General features: G+C 39.1%; 1 protein-coding gene across 1 annotated transcript in view; it reads left to right on the forward strand.

Annotated features, from left to right (window-relative positions):
* Positions 1-309: 309 nt before the first annotated feature.
* Positions 310-14,075, forward strand: part of LOC118785808 (serine-rich adhesin for platelets-like) — a 52,847-nt gene continuing 39,081 nt past the window's right edge. Inside the window, exons 1-2 of the mRNA XM_036540744.1 lie at positions 310-324; positions 12,891-13,045. Coding sequence (XP_036396637.1) covers positions 310-324; positions 12,891-13,045 — 170 coding nt within the window. The remainder of the gene's footprint in view (positions 325-12,890; positions 13,046-14,075) is intronic.

The following is a 14,075-nucleotide window of genomic DNA, read 5'->3' on the forward strand; positions in this document are numbered from 1 at the left end:
CTGCCAAACGATGACCCATTAGAGCAACGATACCCATGATAGGTGTTTCCTAGTTCATAAAAAAAAGTTTATTTCCGGAAACTAGTACATTTACATTTACATTTACTCATTTAGCAGACGCTTTTATCCAAAGTGACTTACAATACGAGGAATACATTCAAGCTACAGTATGAAAGGAGGCCTTGTAGTAGGCACGAAGTGCTAAGGGAGCTGTAAGGGATAAAGCAAGACAACGCAGACAGAAAGGTGAACCGATAAGTGCCATAAGATAAAGTGCAACAGAATAAGGTGAGGGTTAGAAATGTTAGTATGTTAGGCGAGAAGGTGAGTTCAGAAGGGGTGAGTCTTCAAGAGATTCTTGAAGATAGAGAGGGATGCCCCTGCTCTTATAGCCTTTGATAGCTCGTTCCACCAATGGGGAACTGTCTGCGAGAACTGCCTGGACTGGGCTTGCCTTGTGCATAGGGAAGGCAATGCCAGGCGATGTTCATGCGAGGAATGCAGTGATCGATTGGGAGTATAAGCCATTAAGATGGAGTTCAAGTAGATGGGAGCGGAGCCGGCAAACACTCTATAAGAGAGCATTAGTGACTTGAACTTTATACGGGTGGCTACTGGTAGCCAATGGAGCTCGATGAGTAGCGGTGTGACGTGAGTCTAGTAACAATAAAGATCAGTTTGTCAGTCACAATTCATCAATGTTGCGAGTGGAAATCAGATGCAAATACAATATCTTGGGTGTAGAGCAGGTGGAACGTAATATCAGACACATGTCTTTGTTACACGTGCCAGCACAAAGGTTTCACAGATCTCATGGCATTGCCTTTTCTTTTTTGTTTTGAAGAAATTATCAATGTCCAATTACCATTTTGAAAACACTGCAGAGAGGGTCACAAGAAGTAATAACTTACTGGTTCAGATAAAGAGCAGTGCATGTAGAGCTTGGCCTTGCACAATTAAATCATACTGCAGCCATGCTCCACCTCAATAGTAAGACTTTTTAAACATTCTTCAGTTTGTGAATTGCACAATAAAATGATGGACCTGATTATATGTATGTATCATATATATATATATATATATATATATATATATATATTTATATATATATATATACAAACACACACAGAAAATCAGATCCATTATTGGCACCCTTAATAAAAATGAAGAAAACGCTGCATATAATAAACAACACAGATAACAATATACTATAATATGTTATGTTCACATATGTGAAAGCTATATACTTTTATTTCAATGGTAATGTGTACAAAAAAATACATAAACAATTATACATACCACTTAGCACTGAAAGGGCAAAAACCAAAAAAATTAAAACATATGGGATGGTTGCTTGCCAGGAGGAGGACACAAGTGCATGATGTCTCCATGGATGGTTAGGAAGATGGTAACGGTGGCAATAAACAACCCAAGGATCACAGTTCAAGAATTGCAGCACTTGGTTGCATCTTGGGGTCACTACATCTCAAAAACAACCATAAAACACCTCCATTCCAACAAGCTCTTTGGAAGGGTGGCACAAAGAAAGCCTTTACTGACTACAAGACACAAAACCAAGTATCTGGAGTTTGCCAGATGTCATTGCCATTATGAGTGCAGGAGAGTGCCATGGTTAGAGCGACCAAAATTGAACTTTTTGGCCATACACACTATCAGCATGCTTGGCAGCAAAGGAAGAATAGACACAAGGAGGAGCACCTCATCCCTACTGTCAAATTTAGAGGTGGGTTTTAGATTGATGGTTTGGGGATGTTTTGCTGCCGATGGTCCAGGGGAACTAGTTAAGATCAATGGCATACTGTATTCTACCAGGTGCAAGGAAAATTTAGCAGAAAATCTGGTTGTCTTTGCTAGCAACAATGACCCCAATCATACATCAAAATCCATACATATATGGTTAACTGAAAACAAAATCCATTTTCTGCAATGGCCATCCCAGTCTCTGGACTTAAATACCATTGAGAAGTGCAAGTCCAAAGATATCAGCGATCTTGAAAAGTTCTTTGTGAAGGAACAGTCGAAGATCCTTCCAAATGTGTTCTCTAACCTTATCACAGATTATAGGAAAAGACTCAAGGCTTTCATCTTTGTCAGGGGTGGTTGCACAAAGTATTAATCCAGGGGTGCCAGTAATTGTTAAACCTGTTTTTTGGGGAAATAAATGTTATTTGAAAAATAGAAGACTTTGGTTGATTCCATTAAATCATTAATAGTCCACTATCTTACAGATGTTGGAAAATAAAATTTATGTCAATAATGGTATTATTTTTTTAGTTGGCAGTATTTTTTTTACAGTATTTGTTTGTTTTTTTAACAGTATTACAGTAATATACATCAGATACATATCAGGGTAAACTCTCAAAAGAAGACAGTGTCTCAAGTTGTTATTCAATATTGCAGTCTAACCACATTCCAACCACCTGTCATAAATGTGGGAGCAGAAAGGTGAAGACAGAGAGAGAAAGAAAATACCATGTAATAGATTTAAGAACTGGATTTACAGGAAACGCAGCATATGTATTTGTTGCTAATTTTAGACTGTGCTGCTACATTTATTAACTTTGCATAACTGTGCAATGTATTAGGTGTACTAAATCAAGTAAATGACTGTGAAAAAACGGCACATGCACATCAGAGCAGACAGAGATGTCTATTCTGGATGTAAGAAAGAGAATGCAGTTGGTTTCCATGGCTAGGAACATTAAATTGGCCAATGATATATTTATCTCTTGGAGCACAGTGTGGATGGCAAGGAATGCAGTTCTAAACCAGCTTCAGACCCATGGCTGTAACCAGGGTTCCCAAAATAGTGAGGTCATTGATGTCAGTATACAGTTGTATTCATTTCCAAATCTGGCTTTGAAATCTTTTGTAGGCTTACTATTATTGATACCGTATGTATGACGCAAGGATTAGTATGGTATTTTTCTCATAGTTTTCTTATACTATTCCTACAAGATGTATATGTTGGGTTATAACTTTTGGGTTTTAGAATATTAAAAGTAAAGTAATCATAATGGATGTTTTCATTATGTGCGTTTCAGTGCGTTTTCATTAAATTTGACTTTAAGTTTAATATTTTATGTCTAGAATGGGCTATTTCATTAATTTTGGTAATTATGTACTCTTACTTTAAGAGAGCGCACCCTCGCGCATTTACTTCAGTTAAGCGGTAGAACTTGGGAATCGAGAGGAGGCCAGACTAGCTGTGGAGTTACATGGTTTTCATACCGTGTCGTGTCATGTTTAGTTTTATATTATCCAGCAAAGAAAATTCAGTGGATTTGACCTGCTTGTGACACGTGTGTAATAAAAGTTGTTTGTGTTTTTTCAACTTTACAACGAAGTCGAGTGGATGACTGTAAAACTACATCAGTCGGACACGTGCAGGTCGTGACTACTAGCTAGATCGCTTTTTCAGCAGTAACGCCACGCCGTCGCCTGCATAAGCGGTTTTTTAATCAATGGCGTTGTGTGAAACGTTAGCTAGTGTGGTGCCTATCCTCCGGGTTTGGGCCAGAGGGACCAAGGGCCTTCCTCCACACTTCGGTGCCTTCTGGAAATAAATAAGAGTTCTTACAGAGTCTGATGTAATTAAGCTTTTGGTTTATTGCATATGGTGATCAGTCATATACAGCAAACCGGGTTGGTCCGCGGAGCAACAGGTTACAATGCATTCGCAAGCATATCCCCAAGCATTCTGCCCCCCCCCTCCTGCATCCATCCTGTATGCCTTTTCTCACTCCTCCCATCTCAGACCCCAACTTCCGACTCCTCCCAGGCTCCCCCTTCAAGATCACTCCATCTTCCATTTTATACACCATTATTTAATTTTTAACTGTTACATTTACCCCGCCTAGAAAATCCCATAAACACCATAGTCATCACTTGTATATTATTCTTAAACATAACACTTTTGAAATTTCCCATTAGTTCCACTCCACACCTATATGATTTTTAAACATAATTAAACAATACAGAGTTCATTTTATTTTTAAACATATATATACCTGCAATATCACCATTATTTGTATTTATTTAAGGGTCAAATAACTCAGTTAGCCAGACAGCAGTGCTGCAGACTGTAAAAAGGCACACAGATATCTATGTGCCATAAGCTACAAGGTTAGGCCTTAAAACAAAGGATTAATGTAAGAACTAGGCCCCGTCTGGACACGGCCCAGGAGATGGGCCAGAAGAACTGAACCCTGCAAAGGGGGGCCATTAGCTCAGCACTACTATGATGGGCAACTATGACAAATTGCAGTAAATCCACATACAGTTTGCAAGCATTTTGTCAGTAGATGTCAGCTAGGCCAATGCAGGCAATCAGCTGTTATTTTCTAGCTGTATAACTCATAAAAGAAAATATAAAACTAAAATGGGATGCATATGTTAAAGGGGCAAAAACAGGCTGACATGCTGTAGGGGCATGTCAAGGGGAGGAGATACAATAAGCGAAGGTGGCATGACTATGAGTCAGAGGAAAAAGATACAATAAGCGTAGACCGTAAACCAATAGGAGAAGAGAAGGGAAAAAAGATACAATAAGCGTAGACTAGGAACCAATAGGAGAAGAGAAGGCATGACTATGAAACAACAACATAGCGCACAAAGGTTCTGGGGTGACGTCCAAGGAGGGGCAATGCTGAAGGCAGTGTTCCTTCTTCAAGGTTGCATACCCTGGCATCAACTGTCCTGCAATAGCTTTCAAATACTTATAACCTAGAATAACCCCTGGCCTTACCCAAACCCATGATCATACAGAATCACAGCATATTAATAACAGTACTTAATGCTTTTCCAATAGCGGCACTTTAATCAATACTATCATTAAATGTTTATTCATTGTAGTGCTTATGTAGTAAATCAACAATTTCATGTAATGCTTATTATTTTAGTACTTAATATAATGCCTTTCATTAATAACAGTGCTTTAGTGCATACTAGTGCTTTAGGCCTCACGTAAGGCCTCACATTCTCCACCACACTAGCCTACTAATATTAAAGAAATAGCCTAGCCTTCATCATGGCCAGAGTACGCAATTTTAACGTTTCATACAATTGCCAGTTCACACACAAGCCACCTGCTGCTGCCAGAGTGCGTAAATTCCAATTGCTGCTGTCAGTGGAAAGGGGCTGCGTACGCGCCCTCTCTCACAACTCTCACACACAGCGGACACTAAATAACAATTCTAAACTGAATTAAGCATGCACTCGTCTCAGAGGAGAAGTTCCCAACCACTGATTTTTTATGTATTTATTTATTTTTATCCAGTTGTATTTAGCTCTAAAAAATTACCGAAGTCCGGACCTCGGTGACCTCATAGCTGGGTACAGGCATGTTCAGACCTATCTCTTATTACAACTACAATGGTTGAAAGAGTGCTCTGACTTTCTGAATTTAAGAATTTTAGTTTTAAAATTTGATACCTTACTGGGCTGGCACTGTTAATATAAGGGTACAAAAGATCGTAAAATAGTGACGGGAAAGTGAGTGAGTCTTCTTGATCCTCAGAATTAGTGACGTGTCAGTAGCGAACGACTCGGTTCTATGAGCCGGCTGGCTCCCGTCTGAATCTGAGAGCGGATTTCTTTTTTTTCTTTCTTTCTTTTCTTTTTTCTTTTTTTTTTTTTTTTTTTTTTGTTAATACAAGACATAAAAATAGTAGCATTAGAATTGTAACATACATTTATGTACAAGGACCCTAATTTATAAATTAAACTTTATCATAGGTATGTATGCGTAGGAAAAAAACATATATAGTATATATAGGGTTCGGTACTATTCGCGGTTTCAGGCATCCGCTGGGGGTCTTGGAACATATACCCCACGGATAAGGGGGGGCTACTGCTACTGTGCTGTATTTATTAACAGTGCACTGCTTAGCACTGCAGAGAATCATGTTCTGTTGTTTGTCTTAGTTAGTTTTGTGAGTGCAAGTAACTGAGACAAACTTGGTAGTTTCGGCTTCCACCTCCCAGCTGGCTGCTTATCTGCTGGACAGCTGAGCAGGGCATTTACTGGGTGCCCTGTTCGATATTGTGAATTAACTTAACTTGATCGTATTGGTACTTCTGTAGCACTTCCATGTGAAGCCACACTTGTGGTCTCAACCCTGTGTTTGGCACTATCTTTTATTCATGTGTGGTTGGTGGTGTCCTTGTTTGTGTAATGTTTTGTTGGATGCATTTTGTGCTAAACTTTGTAACTTGAGGAGTCGCTCTGGGTGGAAGCAACTCCTGGATATCAAAAATATAAATGTAAAGGTACTCACATCTTGTAAGTCACTGTAGACAAGACTGTCTGCTGACAGTGTTTACAGTACACGTGGCCTTTTCTTATTTTACCACAGCCTTGTCCAGGAGCAAACTGCTATCACATCATTGATTTTATTACACAATTCAATGAGAGAATGCTGCTGTGTCAGTTCTTCTAAAAATGTAAAGGTAAATATTGACTGAAAAGTAAATCTTTCAATTGTTCCTCTGTATGTATGCCAAAATCCCTGAACATTTATTAAGAGCAGATGAATGACAAAACAATGCAGGAGGGTTGGGAGGAACCTCACAACCACCCTTAGTTACACTAGGTGTTTTTTTACACTTGCACCTCAAGGCCCAAGAAGCCACACTATTGAAAACTGGTTATGCTGCACTTCTAATATTTTTGACTCCTTATGTGGCTTTTTGCCTGTTATGTACTCTGCCTCACTTGTAAATCACTTTGGATTAAAGCATCTGCCAGATGAATAGTGTAAATGTAGACTGAGCAGAAAGAAACCCATGCTTCACTGAAGTTCTTTGGTAGGATACATTCAATAACAGTCAGATCAATACATCAACCTGTTAGCCCAGTTTGTTATTGTTGTTGTTGTTTGTTTGCTGAATAATGTTAGCTATTATGTACATATTTTTTACATGGAACTTGTTTAGTTGGATCATCATAGAAACAACAGGCCATGTATGTATCCAAGAAAGAGATCAATTTTGTGAAATATAACCAAATTTCAAAGCAGTGTTGTTAAGGTTGTACAGTTGTGGCAATTCAGTTATCAACTGTGTAGAGACTCCAGCCATAGCAATCTCTGCAGGCTCCTAGGTCTCATAGCACCTGTGACATTAGTACAACATGCACGTGTCCATGTTAGGGCATCCCTCAGGCATTTCAGCATTACCCACATGCTTTGGACCCCCTCCTCCCAACATGTCAGTATTCCGCCCTTGGGCGTCAAGCTGAGCATCAGTCAGGATGGACATAAACACAACATTATTTCTTCTCCATGAACCCTCAAAACAATTCTCAACCAAAATGGATTTTATTTCTCAAACTAAATCCCAGTCAGTCCTATCTCCACAGCTAAAGTGACCTTCAAACCTAGTGGATTTAAACTGTAAAATCATGAATATTATCCTTTCAGTTTCTGCCTTTATTTCATTCCCTTAGTGCTAAGGTTTCCATTGGGGAGAACTTGAAGATTTTTAAAACCTGACAGTTGGTGTAGCAATTGCTAATATGCAAAATCTCAAAAAGTCATTGCTGCAAAGAAAAGAAGCAATATGTGGTCATTGTTTAACAGATGAGGTAGAGACAGAAATGTATTGCCACCTCTCAGAGCCCGGTCACCGCCCGGCAGGCAGGCAAGGCAAGTCTTTTGGTCTGTACCTCCTTGAAATGTTTTTTTTTTATTATTACTTTAAAGCATGTTACGATAATGCATCAAAAATGAGAATATGAGAAATTATTTAGAAATGCCTTCCTTGTATCTCCATCAGCTGACATGGATCACAGTCTTGAAAGTACCAATGTAACAACTTAAGGATCTGACACATCTTCCATTTGTTCAGAAAAAGTGGAAACTGTCAATGGCATAATGTTAGACTGTTCATGACGTCATTACTTGTGTTGGATTTCAATGAAGTTGATGTACTTGCGAGCTAACTAATAAACTGTTACACAAAGAACTTCAGTCTGGACCATGGTTGAAGGAGAGGTAGAAACAGGTTTATTGATGATCTTCAATACAGCAAGGCTTCACAAGCGATGATCGGCTCAGCAGAGTTTCACGTTACATGCACAAAGTCTCACACTTCGGATCTTACACCTTGCACACTCCCTAACCTCTCAGGGTCCCCTCTGTGCTTCTGATCTCTGCTCTCTCTCCCTCGTGATTGATAGTGAGAACACACTGACCTGGTTCCTCTCTGTCCTCCCTGTCACAGACCTTGACAGGTGGACAGAGAAGGAGAGTGGGTCATGGGGCACAATGAGTGTCACCACCAAATGACACGCATCTGCACCACCCAGGCAAGACCCTCCAGAAGTCTCAAAGTATATTTATTACCCGCGCCTAGAAGTCTAGAAGATGAGGTAGAAGACCAAAGGTCACACGCAAGAGTAGGAGAGGGCCTGGAAGTCCAGGCCTTGGGGTCCAAAGATCACACGCACAGTGGAAATCAGAGGCCTCTCCGTTGGAGGGCCTGCAGCACATGCATACAGAGCACATGTGCGCGTGATTTGTTCAATAGCAGCATCACATTGGAATGTGGATCACATGCCCTAACTATGTGATCACCTTAAAACTACATAGACACAGTCACATTATACACTGTGCATACTAATTCTACCAAACTAATCATTATACTGCTCACCAACTACAATAAATGATCACTAAATAATCACTACTATCCTTCACTTGTGTATTTGTTCATGTATGACTATGTATTTCTTTTCATCACACAGTGGTTTCAAAGGTTTCAAGATGAAGGGAAGGGAAGTAGTGTCCACATTTTTCACATTTGGTAAGTAAAATGAATAGTTTATTTTTTGTTTTGTTTTATTTAATTTCTGTGGCTACTGATCTTGATCATGTTGGGCACAATTAAGTAATTTTTCAGTGTGTATGGTCTGTTGAAAATACTTGGTTAGGCAATTAATTCAATTTTAAAAATTAAAGCACGTTACTGATCAGATAAACTTTGTGTACTTGTAAAAAAGTTTTTGTTTTTTTTTCTTATTTACACAATGGCATCATCAGTCAGATCAAATTGAATTTTGTCAATAATCATGTGTGTAACATGGGGATGATCATTTGAAACGCAGGGGGAATAGATTTAGTTAGAAAATGTTACTTATAACTAAAAGGTTGCCGCTTGAATCTTAGGAGGGATTCAGTAGTTGAAACTGAGGGGGCAGTTTCACCCATAAACTAGGTTCAGGCTAATGTTGCTGTCAAAGTGGGGTGTTGGTCAGGACACAGGAGTCAGGTTCTGGGTTTAGAATTTTATTGAAGATTCCGTGGAGTATGTGTGGAATGGGTGTGTGTGTGTGTGGTTTCCTGGAAAGATTCAGGAAGAACAATAAATCAGAATTCATGGATCATATTGTGAATGTGTAATATACAATGCCAGAAGATTATGCAATTATAGCAATTATAAAATATACATTTATCATCTATGCACAACATGTACAATCAAGCATTCAAGCAATACTGCAAAGTACATTGCACTGGGGTAGTTATGCATTGTATCCAATTACCGACATACAGAGTGTGTTAATTAATTAATTAATTAACTGTGTTAATGGTTATGGCAATGACAACATTTATACATGAAGGACAAACTCAACTTGATGAAACAACAGCCTGTGTGCTGCTATGCGTTCACTCATTTCCCCTACATGCAGCTGGTATGCTACTTCCTGGTCCACAGCACAGCGCTTCTCTCAAAGCCGCGGTACCCGCAATCTGGCTGTGAGCTAGTAGCGGCTAGGTTGCTACCACTTAAGGGGCCACCACCTTATGCTACTGCACATGCGTGAGAGGGCTAACAATAGGATGCAGTCTGCTGCTGCTTACAACCGCCTGAGGTCCTAGGTGTGTAGCGCTCTCAGTATATTGCACCGCATGGACGCAGAGGAATTAATGATGCCAGCTAGCTGGACTGACCGTAGCATGATCGTTTCACCTGCCAATTGTCCTGCAATAGTGTAATTTACCATCAGAACAATGCGCAATGCTAACATGTTGTCTTACACAAACAAACACTTTGTCTTAATACAAATTGCAGACGAACACAATCATAACTACAGTGCACACACAAGTTACATTGAACAACAATGCACATCACCCTTCTCTATGGGAGGAGAAAGCATGGTATATCAATTTTACTATGGCTAGAGGATGCTGTTAGGCACAGCATGAGCATGGATTGGAGTCCCACATTGTGTTTATGAAACAGATCCATAGTTTCTTTAACTTGCTCCTTAGTTACATAAGCAAGAATAGACGCTGAATTTAATGACGTTTATTTATTACATGTAAACATTATTCCGCCAATGATTGTAGTGAGAGAGTTTGTTATGATAATGTTGCTCAGGTTCCTAACATTGTCTACTGGTACTGTTTGATTCAATGCCAAGCTAACGAGCTGGCTTTTGAGAGCCTTTAATTATTTAATGGCAATAATAATAATAATAATAAACTTTATTTATATAGCACCTTTCATACAAGAAATGTAGCTCAAAGTGCTTTACAACAAAGAAGTTACATGCATCAAGTGCTTCACATCAAATGAACATAAAGACAGGGATAGAATGCCATAATTAATGTAAAGTAAGGTGGAAAATAAAAATAACAAAGATAAATAAAAGTGGAATTAGAATACATAGTTGCATAATAAAATAAAGTTAAAGGATAAAATACATAGAATACATAAAGTTAATTAAAATACAGCATTTTAAAAGAAGTACAGTATTGCATAAGAACTTCAGGCCTGTATCAGGAAAGTCAGCTGGAATTTCAGGCCTGTATCAGGGAAGTTTAGCTAGTTAAAGGCGAATGTGAAGAGATACGTTTTTAGCTTTCTTTTTAGAAAAATTTAGCAAGCTGGCTTCTCTGATATCTATAAGTAGTGTGTTTCATAGTTTTGGGGCATAATTGAAATAGTGTGTTTCATAGTTTTGGGGCATAATTGAAAAAGGCTGCATCCCCGATTTTCTTTCGGGTGTTGCTGAAAACTTTCAATAAACCAGCAGCAGATGATCGAAGCATTCCTGATGGCAAATAGGAAGCCAGTGCAGAGCAGCTAAAGCTGAACTAATGTGCTCTCTCCTCTTGGTTCTGATAGCCGAGCTGCAGAGTTGTGAATGACCTGAAGTCTCTCAGTGGTTTTTTTTTTGGGAGGACAGTAAAAAGTGCATTACAGTAATCGAGTCGGCTTGAAATAAAGGCATGAATCAGTTTTTCAGCATCTTTTCTATTTATAAATGGTCATACATTAGCTATGTTCCTGGGGTGGAAAAATGATGTTTTCATCACCTTGCTAATGTGGGACTTGAAGCTTAGATCAGAATCTAACATAACACCAAGACTTGTAACCTTGGATTTAATCCAGGGAGTTAATTTCCCCAAATTATTAAACAGAATTTCCCTTTTTGTTTCAGGGGCGACTAGTAGGATTTCAGTTTTGTCCTCATTTAATTTTAAGAAAATATTGTTCATCCATTCAGCCAAAAGACAGGTAGTAATGGAGTTTATAGCTGCAGCATCATTTGGTTCAGCAGAGATGTACAGTTGCATGTCATCTGCATTACTATGGAGACATACATTGTGCTCTCTAATGATGTCACCAAGTGGCAGCATGTATAATGAGAATAATAATGGACCAAGGCAGCTCCCTTGTGCAACCCCAAAACAGATGTCATGCTCCTCAGACACATGATCTCCAAGACTGACATAAAATTTTCTGCCTTTGATGTATGTTTTTAACCAGTTTAACACACAGTCAGAAAGACCAACCAACATTTCAAAATGATTGCTTAGGATGTCATGATCAATTGTATCAAACGCTTAGGTCTAAGAGGACAAGAATTGGGACCTTATTTTCATCAGAGTTTAGTCTGAGGTCACTGATTATTTTAGTGAGAGCAGTTTAGTGCTGTGGTATGTTCTAAAGCCTGATTGAAATTCCTCCACGATATTGTTTTCCTTAAAAAAGGAGTTTATTTGCACTGAAACTATTTTTTTAAGTATCTTACTAATGAATGGAAGGTTGGATATCAGCCTGTAGCTGGTCAGTGCATTACCATCTAGGTTGGGTTTCTTTATTAAGGGTTTTACAACAGCTGTTTTGAAGGCATATGGGAAGATACCTGTTTGAAGAGATGTATTTATAAACTTCAGGACATGACTTGAAACACTGTTGAACACCCGCTTAAAAAATGCTGTAGGTACAGGGTCAATACATGAGGTGGAGGAGTTACATTCAGTGACAGTCTTGCAAAGCTCAGTTAATGTAATACAGGTGAATCTTCTCATGGTTACATCTTTTTTAAAGGGTTTTCTGAGGTCATCTGTGTTTGCATTAGCAGCAATACTGGTTCTAACTGAAGTTATCTTGTCATTGAAGAACAATGCAAGTTCTTCACATTTTGATGCAGAGAACTGTGGAGGGCAGTGTTAAGTAGCTGGCCAATACTGGAGAACAATGTTCTGGAGTTTCCGGCATTCTCTGTAATAATCTTGGAGAAGTCTTCTTTGTATATATTATAGTGAATTGTGAGTCTAGTTTTCCTCCATTTTCTTTCACCTGCCCGGCAGACTCTCTTAATCTCATTAACACTGTTATTGTTTAAACAAAATGATACAAACAATATTCTACTTCCTTTTGACTACAGCTTATGTGTTCTGGAGGATCCATGGGGATGGTCACTCTACCACTGCAAAAATTACAACACAAACAACAACAACGCCCATGTTAAATGACATTCTATCAACAATAAGAGTGAATAATGCTGAACTCACTGAAAACACAAGTATGACATCATTAATGACAAAAGATGGGGCTACAGAAATTACCCCTGAAACAAGGATGTCCTCTTCTACTACGAGGTCATCAACATCATCACCAACAACAAAAACAACTCCATCCACAAAAGCTGCTCTTACTACTTCCACAACAACATTGATCACAAATGCTCCAACAACATCTCAAACAAGGTCATTCTCTTCTCCTACTACATCAAGTACTTCACTTCCAACTACAACAACTTCTGCGACATCTTCATCAACGTCTCAAACAACATCCACAACTCTTTCAACTACTGCAGCAATTACTACTTCCACAACATCTACCACTACTTCTACAAAAACATCTCAAACAACAACATACTCTTCTACAACAACTTCATCAACATTTCCATCTGTTGCTGGAGTCACATCCCCTACCACCACACCTATTTCTAAATCCATGACAACTACCACTACTCCTCTTACAATTGCTGTTGTTTCTTCCACCACAACCTCTCCCACGACTCCGCCAACAACATCCCTGTCACCTACAATTACTACAGCACCAACGTCATCACCCACAACAACCCCAACTCCTCCCACAAAAGCCGCACTCACTACTTCCATAACAACATCGATCACAACTGCAACAACAACATCTCAAACAACGACATTCTCTTCTCCTGCTATGTCATCTCCAACAACAACAACTTCTGCAACATCTTCATCAACATCTCCATCTCCAACTACAACAACTTCTGCAACATTTTCATCAACATCTCAAACAACATCCACAACCCTATCAAGTACTGCTGCACTTACTACTTCCACAACATCGATCACAACTGCTCCAACATCTCAAACAACGACATTCTCTTCTCCTACTATGTCATCTCCAACAACAACAACATCTGCCACATCTTCATCAACATCTCAAACAACATCCACAACCCCAGCAAGCTCTGCTGCACTTACTACTTCCACAACAACATCGATCACAACTGCTCCAACAACATCTCAAACAACATTCTCTTCTCCTACTATGTCATCTCCAACAACAACAACATCTGCCACATCTTCATCAACATCACAAACAACATCCACAACCCCAGCAAGTTCTGCTGCACTTACAACTTCCACAACAACATCGATCACAACTGCTCCATCAACATCTCAAACAACATCATTCTCTTCTCCTACTACGTCATCTCCAACAACTACAACTTCATCAACATCTTCATCAACGTCTTCACCTCTAACTACAAC

Source organism: Megalops cyprinoides, chromosome 11 (genome assembly GCF_013368585.1).
Source record: "Megalops cyprinoides isolate fMegCyp1 chromosome 11, fMegCyp1.pri, whole genome shotgun sequence".
Taxonomy (NCBI): Eukaryota; Metazoa; Chordata; class Actinopteri; order Elopiformes; family Megalopidae; genus Megalops; species Megalops cyprinoides.